This window comes from Panulirus ornatus, chromosome 11 (genome assembly GCF_036320965.1).
Source record: "Panulirus ornatus isolate Po-2019 chromosome 11, ASM3632096v1, whole genome shotgun sequence".
NCBI lineage: Eukaryota > Metazoa > Arthropoda > Malacostraca > Decapoda > Palinuridae > Panulirus > Panulirus ornatus.
Genome location: NC_092234.1, coordinates 14,346,279 through 14,368,627, shown reverse-complemented (window position 1 = coordinate 14,368,627; position 22,349 = coordinate 14,346,279). Strand labels below are relative to the sequence as shown.

At 40.2% G+C, this 22,349-nt stretch overlaps 1 protein-coding gene across 1 annotated transcript in view; it reads right to left on the bottom strand.

Moving 5' to 3' along the window:
* Positions 1-22,349, bottom strand: part of LOC139751292 (uncharacterized) — a 99,859-nt gene that overhangs the window by 21,144 nt on the left and 56,366 nt on the right. The window contains exons 2-6 of the mRNA XM_071666618.1: positions 21,660-22,333; positions 5,631-5,732; positions 4,342-4,809; positions 2,877-3,109; positions 1,795-2,600 (exon numbers count right to left, since the gene is read on the bottom strand). Of these exons, the coding sequence (XP_071522719.1) occupies positions 1,795-2,600; positions 2,877-3,109; positions 4,342-4,809; positions 5,631-5,732; positions 21,660-22,333 (2,283 nt within the window). The remainder of the gene's footprint in view (positions 1-1,794; positions 2,601-2,876; positions 3,110-4,341; positions 4,810-5,630; positions 5,733-21,659; positions 22,334-22,349) is intronic.

Genomic DNA, 22,349 nt, shown 5'->3' with positions numbered 1-22,349 from the left:
ATAGGCAAAGGAACTCTCTTTTCCTGTTTCTCCTCTAACTCTACCTAGGATGGCTCTAACACTCCTTCACCCCCTGTTGCTCCTTTTACTAATTTGCACCCACTTCCAGTACTCTCTTTTCCAATTGTCCAAAAAGTGCTCCTCTTTCTAAACACAAGCAAGTTTATGTTCTGATGGCAGCCATCCCTGTCTACTGAAAGATGGGTTTGAGTTATATGGGTGTGAACATCCAGGAAGTAACAATGCATGCAAGTGATTAAGTAAACTGGAGCAATATGGTAAAAATGGGGTAATGTGCTATCAATGGGCTGAATCAGGGAATATCAAGTCATTTGGGGAATCATCAGAGAGGCTTGTAGGGCTTGGCTGTGAACAGGGAGGCTCTATTTCAGTGCATTATACATGACAGAAAGAGGTTGTCAGAAAATGAGTGCCATTTTCCAACTGTTCTTCATGCTTTCTTGCTAACAAAGAAATGGGCAAACAGGCATTAAAAAAATCATGCAAGCAACAGTGTACATATATCACCACCAAGTATAGCTGAGCATATTGGCAGAAGCTAACTAAAAACCCAAAGGAGTACTGATTCATTCAGCATCTCAAACTGATGGGAAAGTTGCAGCCTATTGTATTAACTACTTCCATCTTGAGACAACAGTTAAAATGCTTAGAAATGTTTCTCAGCTCAGTTTCCAATGTATCAAGACTCTTGATCTACTAACCTATCAACCTAACTGAACTTTATTACATATGTTGGTTTGGTTTGAACTGATGCATTAACCTAAAAGAAATCAGATGCTGAGAAACTAACAGATGCAATGATGCTGAATTAGTTAAAAATTAACTTGGTTTAAAAAAATATCAGATGCCTCTTCCCACAATCAATCAAGTTCACTTTTTCCAAAGCTCTTATGATGCTCATGGCTCTATGCACCATATAAACTAAGAGAAGACAGGGAATGGCAAATACTTCAAATACCAGATAGAGAAAAAACAATAGTTTTACTGTTGTACAGGAACACACACAAAAAACAAAATGAGAATAGGAGAATGAATTTATGTATGGATGTGCACAAAATGACATAGATATCTATAGGTGGGAGGGAAAGAAAGAGAAGGCAGATGTGCAGAAACTGGCAGATGAACCTCCAGATTAGCAGCAACTTGCCTTGTTTAATGTTTGGGGAAAGGATGGAGGGACATTACTTAATGGGGTGAAGAAAAGGCAAGGAGACAATGGAAAAGGGGAAGGGCTGAATGAAAAGGAAGGATAGCTGGCAAGAAGGGTGGAAGGGCAAACCACAAAGTAAGAAAATGATTGGGAGTAAGGTTCAGGTACACAAACATCTGAAGGATGCAACAAGGCACATGCACAAAGACAATTGATGACAATAGCTTAAGCATGACTTTCTATCTTATGGGAAAAAGTCTGATTCAAAATATAAACAACCATTAAAAGTAGAGGGTTTAAGCATTAGAACTTTGAAGTATGAACTTGTAAATGAGGAATGAAAGAAAAGATTAGAAAAGACATATCAATATCATGAGTTCAAAAAAGTTAAAAGAAGGGCTGAGTGTGACATGATGGTCACAGAGATATGGCATTACAAAAAGGGTGGAGGGATAGTTAAAATATATGTGAAAGAGGGATGCATAGACAGGAATATTGCAAACTAATGAAGAAATCATAACATTATATTTGAACTATTTTCCTAAATAGATTTGTTCAAGATACAAAGAGAGTGAAAGATGCACAACACTTTTCTTAAAAACCATCTCGTTTAGATAACTTACTGTCGAGTGAAGCAGCAATGATTTTTGTAAGATTGGTGGTATATGTTGTAACTGCTGTAGTAACGTCCCCTGGGGTTTGCTCCCTTACTGCATCTGTTTGTGGAGGAGTTGGAGATCGAATGACACCTTTGTTTCCATCATCATAATTATTGGCAGCGTCATTCAGTGTTTTACTGGTAAGAGTGATTTCTAAACCATTTGTCTTCCCTGAGAGTCCTGTCATATCTATATTGGAACTGGAGATAAGTTTATTTGCTGTTTCTTTCAAGACATCCTTCAGACGGTTTTCAGGATATTTCAGAGGTACAGGAGAAACAGAAGGAGTTGGTGATTCTTCATCACCTTTCTTGCGTCTATCTCTTTTAATAAGGTGACGCAAGGATCCATCACTATGAAAACGAATGACGTGGTGCCTAAGATTCCTTGGCTCCGAAAAGCCTCGCCCACAAACACGACAAAAACATGGCTTATATCCTGTATGCACTCGCTCGTGGCGGTTGCAGGAAAAGGCACGATCAAACTTCTTGCCACAAAATCTGCAAGTATACATCTTAAAGAGATCCTCTCCATTGCCCCCCTCCTGTAGTTCCCCAGCCTCCTGAGACTCTGAAGACGGGGATACAGGATATGAATCTTCACTCCCATGGTCCTCCTCCATCTCCTCGTATGTTTCTTTTGGTGTTAAGTTTACTGGTCTATTCTCCTGAGCCTTTTCCCTTAGTGCAGATAACAGTGCAGCCACAGTCACTGTGTTCTCTGCACTGCTTGAGTCATCACTCATATCACATCTCACATCTACTTTCTCTCTGTAGGAAATACAAAAATAAATATTTCTCATTACATTTCCTTGACTTAATAATGAAACAAAATCCTTCTCTTTCTTACTGTTGTATCAATAACTAGCATGGGCAAAGAGAAATGTTACTTTTCAACAAACAGTAAATGTAAGCTTCTAATTTTTTCAACTTCACTAACGGAAGAATGTATACTGTATCACAGTCTAAGCAGGACAACCATAAAGCTCTTGTTTTTAGGCAACAACATAAATTTAGGTTTATACAATGCCCACTGTCACTGCCCACCTGCGAGACTGCACGACTGGAGAGAGATGTTCACGCTGGACATGATAAGAAAACTGGACCCTGGAATCACAAGAAAAGCTGCATTTACAGCAGACAAATTGTTGCTTGTGTTGTGAAAGATGACCCTGTAACCGTGACACAGATGGAAATGCAACACCACACATAAAGCACTTGTATAGCTCCATCTTGTCACCTGTTTCATCATTCACACCCAGAATCCTGGACACCAACACCTAGGAGGAATAAAAAAAAGGCTCATATTTGAATGAAATAAAGAAATTGCATTTCTAATATCTACTTGTCCTTCCTGCTATTGCAAAGTAGCACCAAGGACAAACAAACAATGGCATCATTTGTACATGCCTCTGGCTACCATGTATTATGTAGCAAAACCATAGTCTGTAATCCACAGATAAGCTTTAAAGACTACTCAACAATTAACTTTCACCACCGCATACACACTGGTTCAGCCACTTGCACAACACATCACCTCCAATATAATATCGCTCTGATTCTTTCTACTCAACGTATGCCTCTTGCCCTACTGCAATTTCAAGCCTTGATACCCCAAAGCCTCCTTGTCTCTATCTTCCCATTTCCTCATTTTCACCCTTCTCCTACAGCCCTCTGCTTCTCAAATATGATTTTTAGTCATCTCTCTTCATTCAACCTTTTCATATCCCTGAACCCTGGTCAGCCTTTTCAATAACACTATGATCACTCCCACACCCTTCTCTGACTATGTAATTTTGCATACAATCAATCCACCAAATGTTTTCCTCAAACTATTTTGCAAACACTCTTTAGAGCAGAAAACAGCACACATTCTTTATAGGCAAAAACACAGTCTAAACACCTCCTACCTTTCCAAAAAACTACACTGCTCAATGCATGCCACCATCTTCTCAAGCATCACTCTCCCAAACACCTTCCTATGTATACTCACGGGACTTTTACTTCCATAATTAAACAATTATTTTTTTACCCCTTGCCTTTAAACATGAGTAATGTACATGCACTCTATCAGTCCTCAGGCACCTCAACTTAGGACATAAACATGTTGAATGAACCAAAATAATTAATGAAAACAACATGACCTCTTCTCTTGAGAAATTTCAATTGCAATCCCATTCTCTCATTCTCTCCTAATTCTTTTACCATATTTACCAAATGCTATACTGACCATAAACTTGCATTATGTATAATAGAAAACCAGGCAGTAAAGCATTCATAATCAAAATATTTGTAGATTTGTGGCAAACAGACTGAATGTCCTGCCTGCAAACAATTTTTCTTTCTATTTCACATCACAGTCAGCATTCAGTCAACTTCACAGTGTTCCCAGAAATGTAAAGAGTTCCAGTGAATATGCACATACAGATGTTCTGATTATGATGTGCTGTAATGCTTAAGTATCAACTTTTTTGTATATCAATAATGTGAAGCTTCTAATGCTTTACCATACCTGCTCTGCATGCAGACGCACACTGTACACCATAGGAGGGCCATCATCACTGCTCACACGCACACGCCTTACAACACCTCCTGTACCATAAAGTGGTAGTGGTGGAGGAGGATCTAAGCCAGTAGAATCCTCAGTTAGATACTGTTCATTCTGGGCTGTATTGAAAAATGCTTTCTCTCGTTCTCGAGCTTCATTCACTAAATTTTCATTCTCATCCTCCAGTGGTCCACGGTCAGACAACAGAGACTGATTTAAGGGTCCTGCTGTGTCTTGTTCAGTTAACACAGACTGATTGAAATCATCTTTAGTTCCTCTTTCTTGGGTCTTCATGCATTCTCGCAGCTCAGGAGTTGATGCTGCAGCTGGTCTTTCACAATTCCTTACTGACATGGACCCTCGACAACTGAGATCTAATGGCAGGCTCCCATCATCCACCGGGGACACATACTCATGATGAATAGACTCCAACTGGAAATAAAGGGTGGAAATAGTAGCTCCAACATATGGCAGATCACAAAGTTATATTCATCTAAATGCTAAATACTACAATATCATGCAAAGAATATAGCTGAAGGTAAGATAATCCACTGGCTGAGATTAATGAATTCACGAAAAAGACAGAACTGTAATAAAAAATGAAAAAATATTCAGTTGTAATAAAAGAGGAAACATGAGCAATAATGCAAGGGATTAGTTTTTACAGGAATGAGTGAGGAACAAGTAAGCCTAATCTATTCATCAACTGGGTGGAAAGTGTAAAAATTGGGAAAATCAAATATCATGGTAGTTAGGACAAAAAAAATGGACACAAAATGAAATTCTTTAAAATACATTACAAACTCCTGGACCCCATTCACAAGGCTCCTGCTGCTTCAAGGTGTGCAACAATAAGAGGCAGATAAAGGATCAACTCCTTTGGAATGAGAATGAGCAGGAGTAGGTATAAGGGAATGATACAAAAGGAATGACAAAAAAAATGGTACATGGGTGGTAGAGAAACTTGCACAGATACTAGTGGAAAGGTTTGTGGCAAGTATAAACAGCCTGAGATTTTGCATGTGCCAACAAACTGTACATGTATGAAATGATATAGTAGATACAGACAGACAGTGACAGTATGTCAGGTACTACTATGAAGCGTGATTATTTTGTAAAATTACTAACATAACCATAATAAGACAAATACATATGGGTAAAATTATGAAGCTCATTCTATGCAAAGCTGAAAGTACTACAGAGGGAAAAAGGCCATTAACAGTCTGACATGAATCATTAGTAAATATACTCACCTGTTCATTAACTGAACTATCTCTTATACGCTTTCTATCAGGAGATGGACACCCAGATATGTCTATTGTTCGTTTAGACCCACTATGAGAACCATTCACTTGCTGCAAAAAGAAAACTGCATTACATTTTCAATGTTACCCATTATCCATCATTGTGTATAAGATGAGATGATACAAGCCATTATGACATGTTCCTAAAATGGAAAGAAAGTTCCTTTACAAATGTGAAAAAAAGCTAAATGGATATGAAAACTTGTATATGGTAGCACAGACAGCTGGATGCTCCTGATAAATTGATAATGGAAGTTATCGTTCCACTGTATAATGGTGAAGTGAGAAAAAATTACTAAGATGAATACAGAAAAATGGAACATCTTAAGAAGGTGGCAGGACGAAATATTATTTACAGGGGACAGAGTGGGTTTTGGAATAGTAGAGGGTGTGTTCCATAAATTCTTTTTTCAGGCAGGCTGTGCAGAAACCACAAAAGACTATAAAGTGTGCAAAGTATTGGTGGATTTAGAAAAGGCAAATGAATAAGAGGGGTTTAGAAAGTTTTAAATCTTACAAGATAGTAGGTGGCACCTAATGCTGCTGCTGCTATTCTGTAATACTGCAGTAGCAGTTGGTGGCAGGCATCCAACAACCTGGGAATTACTATGGCCTGGGTTATGGGAGGGATAGTAGCAGCAACACAGTGAGCCAGCAAAGAGGCATTTGTCATGGACCCTCTTTCAGGTCTAGATTGCTGTCTTTTTCCTCTTGTCTCTGCCACATATGGGTTGCTGACAATCCAACCCAACCCCAAACCCTCATTTTCTCATTCATGACACTTAACAACACATTACTCACGTACATCTTTATAACTTTTTTCTCTCTTCAGTATTTCAAAATATAGCAGTACAACTATCAAATGATTCCCAGTGCTAATTTGGAGCAGTGCCACTGGTTAAGAGGGGTTGAGTGGAACCCAGGGCCAACTTGACCTCCATCATGTAACAGGGATCCACGTCATGTCCATAGCTGCAACTCCTAGACCTGGTTCTTTTTCTATTTCTGCGACATTTTTGGTCTTGATTCTAATTCCTCTTCTGTTGAACACAGCCTGTTTACTTCCTCCTTGATCTTCTTCTCTCTGAAATCCAGCTGTCTAAGGCTCCTTCTCCTTTGCACTACCAGATCTTCAACTGTAACCTCTATCAACTGTAACCTCTATCATGGCACAACACTTCCTAGGGAAGTGTTGTGCCATTCTTACTACAAAGGCAACTATTGCATGCCTCATGGAACTTGAGTCTCCTAACTTTAATGCCAACTGGCTTAAAATGTTTCTACCCTCTATTACCTTGCTTCTGTGTTTCGTTGATTATAATAATGGCAAAATGTGAGAGTACACGAAACTAGAGAAGTGTGTGATGAATGGGAGATAATTAGGGAAAAAGAGAGAAGAGAGTGTGGCATGCAAGGTGGGAGGTTGGCATGTGGGATTGGGTGGAAAATGCTCAATGAGTCTTGTGCCATTGAACAGAAGTGGAAGAAGAGCACCAGATGGGAAGTAAAATTAGATATTTTCTTGTGCTTTGAGGGTGGTCAATGTGGCATTGATGTTGCTAGACCCTCCACCTCCCAGATCTAAAGCATAACTACTTAAGTGTCATTTCTACATGATCATTTCATGATTTTAAGATATTTTTTTACTTATACTGTTAATGTACCTATATGTTTTGGGGCAAGTTAGTCACCTTTCTGTTTGCAAATTAAGTCATGGAATCTCCTCCACTATCCTATGGTAAAATGTAATCCATGATCCAGTACTTCCATCGAGTTGTGATTTCCAAGAATACATCACTAATATTATGCAAGGACAAGAGGCAGTTTAATAACTTTATGTAGCAAGTTAAGGAGTTTCAGACCACATATGTTATCTATTTTCTTTTACTATATAATAAATATTTCCTCCCAGTATCAAAACATATTACAGCTTTTACAAGGGAACTTTTGTTGATATCTTTTGTAGATCTATCAAGCATTCCACATGAAAGTGCTTATACATAATAATTAACATTTTACAAGATTGCATGATCATTCCTTGCTCACACTTTGTCATGGGACTTTCCTACCAGGATTATATACATTATCTATCATGCTTGTAACACTTGTATTCCATCTTTCATTTCATGGACATTTCCCCTCTCAGTACTTTTATGCGAGTCTAGTATACCTTTTCTTTCATTTCAGTTACCCAAATTTTTCATTACCCTTTATACCTTTTCTTTCACTTCAGTTACCCAAATTTTTCATTACCCTTTAGATACAAATGCAACTTGGATGCTCTCACTAAAAGGCTACTTTTAATGTATTTGATATTTTCCATTGATTTCAATTTCTCTAAGTATTTCAGAGTATTCTAAATAAAGATCTGTCCAGCAGTAGTGGAGCGGAAGAGGAGAGAATCAGAATTTACCTATGTACATCTCGTTCCTCCAAAAATATTTTCTAATCTTGCATATGATCTTTGCCTCAGCAAATACTGCAACAGTTGCCCTCTGCCCATGGCCTGTTAAGGGTGATGCACTAAAGGCTAAGAAGCGGCACTGACGTTTACTAGTTATGGTGACTACTGCCGTGGCCATCCCTTTGAGGGAGTTCCAACTGAAACAGGTATCATTATCTTGCATAATCTTTCATGCTTATCATCCCAATTAGGGATATATCTAGGTGTAGACTGGGAATCATGCCTTCCAGGACTGCAGTGAATTTTAATATATCATACCTCCTAGTAAAGAAGTTGTGGGAGTGTGTGAGTGTAAAGAAGTGAGCTCCAGACTGATGTGGATAAAAATGAAACTGGATTCTGAGAGATGGGTGATCATTAAAGCTTATGCACCTGGCCATGAGAAGAGAGATAATGAGAGGTAAGTGTTTTAGGAGCAGCAGAGAGTGTGTGTTAAAATTTTGAAGCAAGAGCAGATATTGGTGATGGTCAGTAATGGGGCAGTTGAGGGTATAATTAGGTGAACTGTTTGTCGAGTTGTATACTCAAAAAGGGCATTGGGAATACCTGCTTTAAAAAGGGGGACATACACAAGTAAGTGAGTACGAAAGATGGTCAGGAAGCATTATTAGATTACATACATTTAATAAGCATGCAAAAGGGAGACTTTTGCATTTGAATGTTCTGAAAGAAGCTGGATGGGTGTCTGATAATTAACTTCTAGAGGTAAAGGTGAAACTTTGTGAACTTTATTTGGAAAAGAGGAAATGTTATGGGTGAAACAAGAGTGGTGAAAGTAAGTGAGCCTGGAAAAGAGACTCGTGTGATGAGTCACTGGGAGAGATTGGGTGTAGGATAGCAAAAGGTGAAATAAAATGAAGCAAGGGGAGTGGGTGAGGAATGAGAGGTATCTAGGGAAGCAGTGCTTGTGGGCAAGTTAAAAAAGGAAGTAAGTGGTGGAATGACAGAGTAAAGTTGGAGATAAAAGAGAAAAGGGAGGCTTATGGGTGGTACTTACAGGAAAGGAGTGCAAATAATGGAAGATGTATAAGAGAAAGTGGCAGGAGGTAAAGAAGGTGCAGGAGTTGAAAAAGAGGGCAAACGTGAGAATGGGTGAGCAAATATCATGAAGGAGGTTAATAGAGTGTGGAAAACAAAAGAACAAATGGTAACATTGGTTAAGGGAGCTAATAGGGAAGTGATACCAGGTAGTGATGAAATGAAAAGGAGAAATGAGTATTTTGAATGATTGATTTTGTTTGATGACAGAGTGGTATATGACAGGTGTTTGGGTTGGGGTGGTATGCAAAGAGTGTTGTAGAGAGTGGTTTGGTGAAGAAAGAAGAGGTGATGAAAGCCTTGCATAATGTGAAATGTGGCAAGGTGGCTGAAGTGGATGGTACTGCAGCTGAATTTTTAAAAAAAGGAGGTGACTTGTTGAATGGTTAGTTAAGATTTTTAATGTATGTATGGATGAGATGCCTGAGGATTGGCAGAATGCATGGGTAGTGAGTACATAATTTGAAGAACTGTTGATTTTGTTTGATGATAGGGAGGCAGATGTCAGGTGTTTAGGTTGGGGTGGTAAGCAAAGTAAGAGAGTCATAGAGAGTGAGTTGATGAAGTGAGAAGAGGTGGTGAAAGCCTTGCGTACCATCAAATGTAGCAAGGCAGCTGGAGTGGATGGTTCTGCAGTTGAATTTTTTAAGAAAGGGGGTGACTATGTTGTTGACTGGTTAATTAGGATTTCCAATGTACATATGGATAAGGTGCCTGAGGATTGGCAGAATGCATGGGCAGTGCCACCATATAAATGCAAGGGGACACAGGTCAGTGTTCAAACTACACAGGTATAAGTTTGTTGTGTTCCTGGTATGCTGCATGGGAGATTAGTGACTGAGAGGATGAAGGCATGTGCAGAGCATCAGACTGGGAATGAACAACGTGGTTTCAGAAGTGGCAGAGGATGTGTAGATCAGATGTTCGCTTATAGAACGTGTAAGAAATATTTACAGAAATAGATGGATTTGTATGTCGCATTTATGGATCTGGAGAAAGCACATGATAGGACTGATAGAGATGCCTTGTTGAAGGTCCCAAGAGAATATAGTGAGGGAGAAAAGCTATGAAGAGCAGAGGGAAGTTTTTAAGAAAGGTGTATGGACGTATATGGGTAGGAAGAGAGGAGAGTGAGTGGTTCCATAAGAAGGTTGGTCTGTGGCAGGGGTGTATGATGTCAACATGGTTGTTTAATTTGCTTATGGATAGGATGGTGAGAAAAGTAAATGCAAGAGTTTTGGAGAAGGCGAGTATGAAGTCTATAAGGGATGAAGTGGCCTGAGGAGTTAGTCAGTAGTTGTCTGCTGATGACAGCACTGGTGACAAATTCAAGTGAGAAACTGCAGAAATTGGTGAATTAGTCTAGATGAGTGTGAAGAATGAAGATATCGAGAGTAAAAGTGAATAAAAGCAAAGTTATTAGGTTTAACACAATAAAAGAACAAGCTTATTGGGATCTGAGTCTGAAAGGAGAAAATTTGGAGAAAGTGAAGTGTTTTGGATACCAGGGAGTGGACATGGCAGAAAATGGAAACAAGGTCATGAGATATAGGATAAAAAGAGCAATGCATGGTAGACAGAAGAGATTAGAGTTGCTGTGGAAGAGAAGAAAAAAGCATATTGAAGACTGCTCAATAGGAATGTACCAGTGGAAGTTCAGCACAGGAGGAGGGAGGAATATAAAATATGTAAGGGGAATGTTAAGAAGCTGAAAGAGGAAAGTGAAGTATGAGTAGATGAAGATTTTAGAAGGAAGTGAAAAGTTTTGGGATATAAGAAACTATCCTGGAAGGAGGAGAAAAAGGAAAGAGTTGGATGTAAGAGTAGAAATGTTAATGTGAGATGTAAGGAAGGGGAGTTGCTGAATCAAAAGGAGGAAGTGAAAGGAAGAAGGAAATAATATTTTGAAGAACGGATGAATGTGGGGGAAGGGGAGGCAGCAGTTGTTACATGTATGGGTATGGAGGATGGAAGGAAGATACAAGTGCAAGGGCCTATAGCAAACAGGGAGGTAAGAAGGGCAATAATGAGGTTGCAGATAGGAAAGGCACCTGGAATGGATGGAGTATGGCTGAAATGCTGAAGTATGGAGTATAAATTGAGAGTTGATGCATCTGATATGCAATTTAGCATGGAAACAGGTTGTGCCTGAGGATTATGTGAAAGCTATTATTGTTCCTTTATTCATAAGAAAAGGTGCTCAGGAGGTATGTAGCAATTATAGGGGAATACATCTGTTTAGTTATCTGTGGGGATAGGGGAGAAAGGATATTTCCCAAGTATTTCCTGCATGTCATAGAAGGCGACTAAAAGGGGAGACGGGGAGGTGGGGGCTGGAAATCCTACCCTTCCACTTTTAATTTATGAGAAGGTAGAACAGAGAAGGGGACCAGTTCTCTGTTCTTAATGCTACCTCACTAATGCTGGAAATGGTGAATATGTAAGGGGAAAAAAAAAGTCTGTTTAGCATGCCAAGAAAAGAGTATGCAAGAATGTTAACTGAGAGAGTGATGGAAGTGACTGAATGCAGAATAAGTGAAGAGCAAGAGGGCTTTAGGAAAGGAATATGTGTGAATCAAATTTTTGGAGTAAAGATGACCATGGAAAAATATTCAACAAAAGGTAAGAAGTTGTATGAAGCTTTCATGGATCAGGACAAAGCATATGATAGAGCCGAGTGGAATGCTTTACTGAATGTGTTAAGGATATATGGTACAGAGGGACAACTGTTGGATGGTATGAAAGCCTTCTACAGAGGTGCAAATGTCTGTGTAAGAGAGGATGGAGAGTTGAGCAAAAGTTTTGGGATACATGTAGGTGTGAGGCAGGGATGTGTGATGCCACTGGTGGCCTTTTAATATATTTATTTTTTTCTATGGAGTGAAAAAGATTTTGTGTGATCGGGGCCTGAACATGCAGGAGGGTGAAAGGAGGGCAAGGAATAGAGTGAATTGGAGCGATGTGGTATACCGGGGTTGACGTGCTGTCAGTGGATTGAATCAAGGCATGTGAAGCGTCTGGGGTAAACCATGGAAAGCTGTGTAGGTATGTATATTTGCGTGTGTGGACGTATGTATATACATGTGTATGGGGGGGGATTGGGCCATTTCTTTCGTCTGTTTCCTTGCGCTACCTCGCAAACGCGGGAGACAGCGACAAAGTATAATAAAAAAAATAATATGAAAATATATTTTTATTTTATATATATATATGTATATATATATATATATATATATATATATATATATATATATATATATATATATATCTTTTTTCTTTTAAACTATTCGCCATTTCCCGCATTAGCGAGGTAGCGTTAAGAACAGAGGACTGGGCCTTTGTGGAATATTCTCACCTGACCCCCTTCTCTGTTCCTTCTTTTGGAAAATTAAAAAAAAAAAAAAAACGAGAGGGGAGGATTTCCAGCCTCCCGCTCCCTCCCCTTTTAGTCGCCTTCTACGACACGCAGGGAATACGTGGGAAGTATTCTTTCTCCCCTATCCCCTGATTCAATCCACTGACAGCACGTCAACCCCGGTATACCACATCGATCCAATTCACTCTATTCCTTGCCCTCCTTTCACCCTCCTGCATGTTCAGGCTCCAATCACACAAAATCTTTTTCACTCCATCTTTCCACCTCCAATTTGGTCTCCCACTTCTCCTCGTTCCCTCCACCTTCGACACATATATCCTCTTGGTCAATCTTTCCTCACTCATTCTCTCCATGTGCCCAAACCATTTCAAAACACCCTCTTCTGCTCTCTCAAAAACGCTCTTTTTATTTCCACACATCTCTCTTACCCTTACGTTACTTACTCGATCAAACCACCTCACACCACACACTGTCCTCAAACATCTCATTTCCAGTACATCCATCCTCCTGCGCACAACTTATCCATAGCCCATGCCTCACAACCATACAAAATTGTTGGAACCACTATTCCTTCAAACATATCCATTTTTGCTTTCCGAGATAATGCTCTCGACTTCCACACATTCTTCAAGGCTCCCAGGATTTTCGCCCCCTCCCCCACCCTATGATCCACTTCCGCTTCCATGGTTCCATCCGCTGCCAGATCCACTTCCAGATATCTAAAACACTTTACTTCCTCCAGTTTTTCTCCATTCAAACTTACCTCCCAATTGACTTGACCCTCAACCCTACTGTACCTAATAACCTTGCTCTTATTGACATTTACTCTTAACTTTCTTCTTTCACACACTTTACCAAACTCAGTCACCAGCTTCTGCAGTTTCTCACATGAATCAGCCACCAGCGCTGTATCATCCATTTTTGCTTTCCGAGATAATGTTCTCGACTTCCACATATTCTTCAAGGCTCCCAGGATTTTCGCCCCCTCCCCCACCCTATGATTCACTTCCGCTTCCATGGTTCCATCCACTGCCAAATCCACTTCCAGATATCTAAAACACTTTACTTCCTCCAGTTTTTCTCCATTCAAACTTACCTCCCAATTGACTTGACCCTCTACCCTACTGTACCTAATAACCTTGCTCTTATTCACATTTACTCTCAACTTTCTTCTTCCACACACTTTACCAAACTCAGTCACCAGCTTCTGCAGTTTCTCACATGAATCAGCCACCAGCCCTGTATCATCAGCGAACAACAACTGAGTCACCTCCCAAGCTCTCTCATCCACAACAGACTGCATACTTGCCCCTCTTTCCAAAACTCTTGCATTCACCTCCCTAACAACCCCATCCATAAACAAATCAAACAACCATGGAGACATCACACACCCCTGTCGCAAACCTACATTCACTGAAAACCAATCACTTTCCTCTCTTCCTGCACGTACACATGCCTCACATCCTCGATAAAAACTTTTCACTTCTAACAACTTGCCTCCCACACCATATATTCTTAATACCTTCCACAGAGCATCTCTATCAACTCTATCATATGCCTTCTCCAGATCCATAAATGCTACATACAAATCCATTTGCTTTTCTAAGTATTTCTCACATACATTCTTCAAAGCAAACACCTGATCCACACATCCTCTACCACTTCTGAAACCACACTGCTCTTCCCCAATCTGAAGCTCTGTACATGCCTTCACCCTCTCAATCAACACCCTCCCATATAATTTACCAGGAATACTCAACAAATTTATACCTCTGTAATTTGAGCACTCACTTTTATCCTCTTTGCCTTTGTACAATGGCACTGCAAGCATTCCACCAATCCTCAGGCACCTCACCATGAATCATACATACATTAAATAACCTTACCAACCAGTCAACAATACAGTCACCCCCTTTTTTTTTTTTTTACTAAATTCCACTGCAATACCATCCAAACCTGCTGCCTTGCCGGTTTTCATCTTCCGCAAAGCTTTTACTACCTCTTCTCTGTTTACCAAATCATTTTCCCTAACCCTCTCACTTTGCACACCACCTCGACCAAAACACCCTATATCTGCCACTCTATCATCAAACACATTCAACAAACCTTCAAAATACTCACTCCACCTCCTTCTCACATCATCACTACTTGTTATCACCTCCCCATTAGCCCCCTTCACTGAAGTTCCCATTTCTTCCCTTGTCTTACGCACTTTATTTACCTCCTTCCAAAACATCTTTTTATTCTCCCTAAAATTTAATGATACTCTCTCACCCCAACTCTCATTTGCCCTCTTTGTCACCTCTCGCACCTTTCTCTTGACCTCCTGCCTCTTTCTTTTAAACATCTCCCACTCATTTGCATTATTTCCCTGCAAAAATCGTCCAAATGCCTCTCTCTTCTCTTTCACTAATAATCTTACTTCTTCATCCCACCACTCACTACCCTTTCTAATCAACCCACCTCCCACAAGCATCTTTTGCGCAAGCCATCAGTGCTCCTCTAAATACATGCCATTCCTCCCTCACTCCCTTACCTCCTTTGTTCTCACCTTTTTCCATTCTGTACTCAGTCTCTCCTGGTACTTCCTCACACAAGTCTCCTTCCCAAGCTCACTTACTCTCACCACTCTCTTCACCCCAACATTCTCTCTTCTTTTCTGAAAACCCATACAAATCTTCAGGGAATAATTGGTATACATGGGGTGTTCAGTGTTGTAAATGGAAATGGTGAAGAGCTTGTAGATTTATGTGCTGAAAAAGGACTGGTGATTGGGAATACCTGGTTTAAAAAGCGAGATATACATAAGTATACGTATGTAAGTAGGAGAGATGGCCAGAGAGCGTTATTGGATTACGTGTTAATTGACAGGCGCACAAAAGAGAGACTTTTGGATGTTAATGTGCTGAAAGGTGCAACTGGAGGGATGTCTGATCATTATCGTGTGGAGGTGAAGGTGAAGATTTGTATGGGTTTTCAGAAAAGAAGAGAGAATGTTGGGGTGAAGAGGGTGGTGAGAGTAAGTGAGCTTGGGAAGGAGACTTGTGTGAGGAAGTACCAGGTGAGACTGAGTACAGAATGGAAAAAGGTGAGAACAAAGGAGGTAAGGGGAGTGGGGGAGGAATGGGATGTATTTAGGGAATCAGTGATGGCTTGCACAAAAGATGCTTGTGGCATGAGAAGCGTGGGAGGTGGGTTGATTAGAAAGGATAGTGAGTGGTGGGATGAAGAAGTAAGATTATTAGTGAAAGAGAAGAGAGAGGCATTTGGACGATTTTTGCAAGGAAAAAATGCAAATGAGTGGGAAATGAATAAAAGAAAGAGGCAGGAGGTCAAGAGAAAGGTGCAAGAGGTGAAAAAGAGGTCAAATGAGAGTTGGGGTGAGAGAGTATCATTAAATTTTAAGGAGAATAAAAAGATGTTCTGGAAGGAGGTAAATAGAGTGCGTAAGACAAGGGAGCAAATGAGAACTTCAGTGAAGGGGGTTAATGGGGAGGTGATAACAAGTAGTGATGATGTGAGAAGGAGATGGAGTGAGTATTTTGAAGGTTTGTTCAATGTGTTTGATGATAGAGTGGCAGATATAGGGGTGTTTTGGTCGAAGTGGTGTGCAAAGTGAGAGGTTTAGGGAAAATGATTTGGTAAACAGAGAAGAGGTAGTAAAAGCTTTACGGAAGATGAAAGCCGGCAAGGCAGCAGGTTTGGATGGTATTGCAGTGGAATTTATTAAAAAACGGGGTGACTGTATTGTTGACTGGTTGGTAAGGTTATTTAATGTATGTATGATTCATGGTGAGGTGCCTGAGGATTGGCGGAATGCTTGCATAGTGCCATTGTACAAAGGCAAAGGGGATCAGAGTGAGTGCTCAAATTAAAGAGGTATAAGTTTATTGAGTATTCCTGGTAAATTATATGGGAGGGTATTGATTGAGAGGGTGAAGGCATGTACAGAGCATCAGATTGGGGAAGAACAGTGTGATTTCAGAAGTGGTAGAGGATGTGTGGATCAGGTGTTTGCTTTGAAGAATGTATGTGAGAAATACTTAGAAAAGCAAATGGATTTGTATGTAGCATTTATGGATCTGGAGAAGGCATATGATAGAGTTGATAGAGATGCTCTGTGGAAGGTACTAAGAGTATATGGTGTGGGAGGCAAGTTGTTAGAAGCAGTGTACATTGAGATGTATAGGTATGTGTATTTGCGTGTGTGGACGTGTATGTATATACATGTGTATGGGGGTGGGTTGGGCCATTTCTTTCGTCTGTTTCCCTGCACTACTTCGCAAACGCGGGAGACAGCGACAAAGCAAAATAAATAAATAAATAAATATATATATCCCTGGGGATACGGGAGAAAGAATACTTCCCACGTATTCCCTGCGTGTCGTAGAAGGCGACTAAAAGGGAAGGGAGCGGGGGGCTGGAAATCCTCCCCTCTTTTTTTTTTTTTCCCCCCAAAGAAGGAACATAGAAGGGGGTCAGATGAGGATATTCCCTCAAAGGCCCAGTCCTCTGTTCTTAACGCTACCTCGCTAACGCGGGAAATGGCGAATAGTATGAAAAATAAATATATATATATATATATATATCTCGACTTCCACACATTTTTCAAGGCTCCCAAAATTTTCGCCCCCTCCCCCACCCTATGATCCACTTCCGCTTCCATGGTTCCATCCGCTGACAGATCCACTCCCAGATATCTAAAACACTTCACTTCCTCCAGTTTTTCTCCATTCAAACTCACCTCCCAATTGACTTGACCCTCACCCCTACTGTACCTTATAACCTTGCTCTTATTCACATTTACTCTCAACTTTCTTCTTCCACACACTTTACCAAACTCAGTCACCAGCTTCTGCAGTTTCTCACATGAATCAGCCACCAGCGCTGTATCATCATCTCGGAAAGCAAAAATGGGTATGTTTGAGGGAATAGTGGTTCCAACAATGTTGTATGGTTGCGAGGCGTGGGCTATGGATAGAGATGTGCGCAGGAGGATGGATGTGCTGGAAATGAGATGTTTGAGGACAATGTGTGGTGTGAGGTGGTTTGATCGAGTAAGTAACGTAAGGGTAAGAGAGATGTGTGGAAATAAAAAGAGCGTGGTTGAGAGAGCAGAAGAGGGTGTTTTGAAATGGTTTGGGCACATGGAGAGAATGAGTGAGGAGAGATTGACCAAGAGGATATATGTGTCGGAGGTGGAGGGAACGAGGAGAAGAGGGAGACCAAATTGGAGGTGGAAAGATGGAGTGAAAAAGATTTTGTGTGATCGGGGCCTGAACATGCAGGAGGGTGAAAGGAGGGCAAGAAATAGAGTGAATTGGAGTCATGTGGTATACAGGGGTTGACGTGCTGTCAGTGGATTGAAGCAAGGCATGTGAAGCGTCTGGGGTAAACCATGGAAAGCTGTGTAGGTATGTATATTTGCGTGTGTGGACGTGTGTATGTACATGTGTATGGGGGGGGGGGGGGTTGGGCCATTTCTTTCGTCTGTTTCCTTGCGCTACCTCGCAAACGCGGGAGACAGCGACAAAGTATAAAAAAAAAAAAAAAAAAAAAAAATATATATATATATATATATATATATATATATATATATATATATATATATGTATATATATATATATATATATATATATATATATATATATATATATATATATATATATATATATATATTTGCTTTGTCGCTGTCTCCCGCGTTTGCGAGGTAGCACAAGGAAACAGACGAAAGAAATGGCCCAACCCACCCCCATACAATTGTATATACATACGTCCACACACGCAAATATACATACCGACACAGCTTTCCATGGTTTACCCCAGACGCTTCACATGCCCTGATTCAATCCACTGACAGCACGTCAACCCCGGTATACCACATCGATCCAATTCACTCTATTCCTTGCCCTCCTTTCACCCTCCTGCATGTTCAGGCCCCGATCACACAAAATCTTTTTCACTCCATCTTTCCACCTCCAATTTGGTCTCCCACTTCTCCTCGTTCCCTCCACCTCCGACACATATATCCTCTTGGGCAATCTTTCCTCACTCATTCTCTCCATGTGCCCAAACCATTTCAAAACACCCTTTTCTGCTCTCTCAACCACGCTCTTTTTATTTACACACATCTCTCTTACCCTTATGTTACTTACTCGATTAAACCACCTCATACCACACATTGTCCTCAAACATCTCATTTCCAGCACATCCATCCTCCTGTGCACAACTCTATCCATAGCCCACGCCTCGCAACCATACAACATTGTTGGAACCACTATTCCTTCAAACATACCCATTTTTGCTTTCCGAGATAATGTTCTCGACTTCCACACATTCTTCAAGGCTCCCAGGATTTTCGCCCCCTCCCCCACCCTATGATCCACTTCCGCTTCCATGGTTCCATCCGCTGCCAGATCCACTCCCAGATATCTAAAACACTTTACTTCCTCCAGTTTTTCTCCATTCAAACTTACCTCCCAATTGACTTGACCCTCAACCCTACTGTACCTAATTACCTTGCTCTTATTCACATTTACTCATATATATATATATATATATATATATATATATATATATATATATATATATATATATGGAGTGATAGAGAGATGAAAGCAAACCTAAGGAAAAAAGGTGCAGAGAGGGAGTGTGGCAGTGAGATATGGTGTCTAGTGGCAAGCCTGTTTGCAGACGTTTGCTGAGAGTGGAGAGGAGTTACAGAAGGTTGTGTGGAAGCATATGTGATTGAAGGTAAATGCAAGTAAAAGTAAAGTAATTGTGTTTGAAAGGAAATGGAGTGAAAGGTTAGGTTTTGTAAAATCATATAGAGTGAAAAAAGAAAGTGTAATAAATTGTACTTGGATATTGGGGTGGGGGGGGGCAAAGACTGAAAGAAGTGAAAGAATTTAAGTATCTAGGAGCTGTCTTGGGTAAGTTTGGTGATATGGAAGGAGAGACAAGGGAAAGAGCAGTACAGGGTCCCTTAACAGAATAATGAAGGGCAGAGCTGTAAGTATGGGAGCGAAGAGAGCATTAAGGGACAGCGTAGTCCTCCCAACCCTGACCTATGCAGCTGAAACATGTATGTGGAATGAGTCACAAAGGTCAAGAATCCAGGCTGTGGAAATGAACTATTTGAGAAGAGCATGTGGTGTGACTGGATGGAATGAAAAAAAAAAAAAAGAAATGAAGGGGTGTAAGAGAGATGTGGTATGGCAGGGAACGCAAAGGGAATGAATTGTGTAGTAGAATGAGTGAAGTTAATACTTTGACATGGTTTGGGCATGTGGAAAGAATGCAAGACTGGGAGCGTACAAGAAGAGTGTATGATAATACAATTAAAGGGGTTGGTGTGAAAGAAAGACCACCTAAGGCATGGGAAAACAGGGTGGAGAAATACTGGAGGAAGAGAAATGGTGTAAGAATACAAGGAATGGTTCATGTGAGAGAGGCCTGTAAGGACAAGGATAAGTGGAGACTCTTTTGCTGTGGCCACCTCTTGATGGGAGTTCCCAGAGGGAACAGGCATCAGCAATATAGACATGTAGATAGGCATATTTTTTAGACTTAGCAACTCAGCCAATCTTCCTAACACTAATTATGTTACAACCAACCTGTGCTGCCTAACCAGACAGCCAGACAATGGATGTGTGCAAATAAAGCTGTGGTTTACCTGTTCCTGATGCTACCTCCCTACGGAGGGACAAACAATTGTCTTCAAGAAGTCTGATTAACATGAATATTCAAGGCATTTACCCTTTAGAAATGCTGAAAATATCCTAATAAGAAAAGATATAGATACATATGGACATCTTTTTTTTTTTTTTTCTTCAAACTATTCGCCATTTCCCGCGTTAGCGAGGTAGCGTTAAGAACAGAGGACTGGGCCTTTTTTGGAATATCCTCACCTGGCCCCCTCTGTTCCTTCTTTTGGAAAATTAAAAAAAAAAACGAGAGGGGAGGATTTCCAGCCCCCCGCTCCCTCCCCTTTTAGTCGCCTTCTACGACACGCAGGGAATAAGTGGGAAGTATTCTTAATCCCCTATCCCCAGGGATAGTATGGACATCTGAATGTGCTAATTGACTCTATATCTACTAAATCAACCTAAGTTATAAAATTTACAATCCCACCATGTTTAATAAAAATCCAAAATGTTTTCAGATAACTAGAGATTAGAAAATAAAGTCTGGGGTGTAAACACAAATGTGTGATTTGCTTCCATCTCCAAAAATGAGATGAGAATCAAATGAATGAATCATTCTAAAAAATTGTTCTGATTATATTTCACCATGATTTAGGAATGCTAAACCAAAGGAATCAAAATGTTGGGATACAGATGGTATTAACAGCAAAATGTTAAAAATCCATGTTCAAAATATCTGGTGTCGTCAGACTCCACATGCATGTTGTTACACCATGAGTAAACAATTACATTTGGTGAGGTTGTATCATCATCAACAGATGAAAAAGGAGTACAGTCTCACTAAGGAGCTTCTCACTCTAGGGAGTCCATCATTTCCTTGGAGCACAGCCTTAAAGCTGTAGAAATTAAAAAAAAAAAGGGGTCCTAAGATTATGCAATTAATTCAAAAACATCTTGATCAATAAATATCTTAATTCTGATTCATAGTAAAGTTAACAACAATAATGATGAGGCAGTTGTCAACCTGCTGATGGTACTACATAGCCATTACCATTCATGATCCTTGCCTCTAATAGTACTGGTATCAGTGCAAACTTAATTGCAAATGGCAATTCCACATTATAAATACCATTAAATCAATCATCACTTAAACTAAACACAATTATAAGATTCTTGGACTGGATTGGATTTTTTTTTCCTTATACGAAAAATCAAGAACAAAGAGACACTCATCATCCTTATAAATCTAGATTCAATCAAATTTCTATTGAAACCAACACATTTTGGGGGGAGGAAAAAACATAAAGGTACAGTTTTTCTCCAAAAATCATTTCATGTACACTTTTATTATAAGTCAGGATAAATCATCATGGATGCTAATTACAGCAAAATAAATTATCCTTTCGTGAATGGAAGTATGAAAACAATAAAAAACAGATGGATGAGATACTTACTTGGCAGTGGACAATAATGTGTGCATTAAAGGATCGCTTTGATTTGAAAGGTTCCTGACAGACAGGGCAGGTGTGTGGAAACTCCATTGAACCCTTTCCTCGACTGCCTTCTTCCTCTACTTTTTCACATTCTTTCTTTGTGTTATCTATGGCTGGCACTCTATTAAAATTGGCACTGGAAGTCACAGTTGTCAGTAGAGTTATGGCACTATTATTGAGTGGTGGGCCTGGTGCCTCATATTGCTGGGCTCCCAAACCACCTAATCCATTTTTGGCACTTTTGACAGAGAAGGATGTAGGGCTAGTTAGCGCAACACTTAATGGTGTAGTTAAGCTTGTGTGTGAGGGCCTAGTTAAGTTTGTGTGTGAGGGCTCACTTAAGCTCACTCCTGAAGGCATTACTGAGTTTTTTTTGGATGTCCCACTGAACGTAACAGTAACGGATGATGTGGTGGCTGGTCCAACACAGAGGTTATTTGACATGGCACTCACTGTGCAGTGCATGGAAAGTGGTACATGTACCACTTGCCCATTAACTGGCACTCGCTCATCCCCAGAAGATGGAGCTTCAGGTTCTACCTGAATCTTTGCCTCCTCACTATTGGTATGACTTCCCTCCAGCTTCTCTGCTGTCTTGATGCCCTCTCTAGTTTCTCCTCCCTCTAGCTGCTCATCTGAAAGAAATATGAA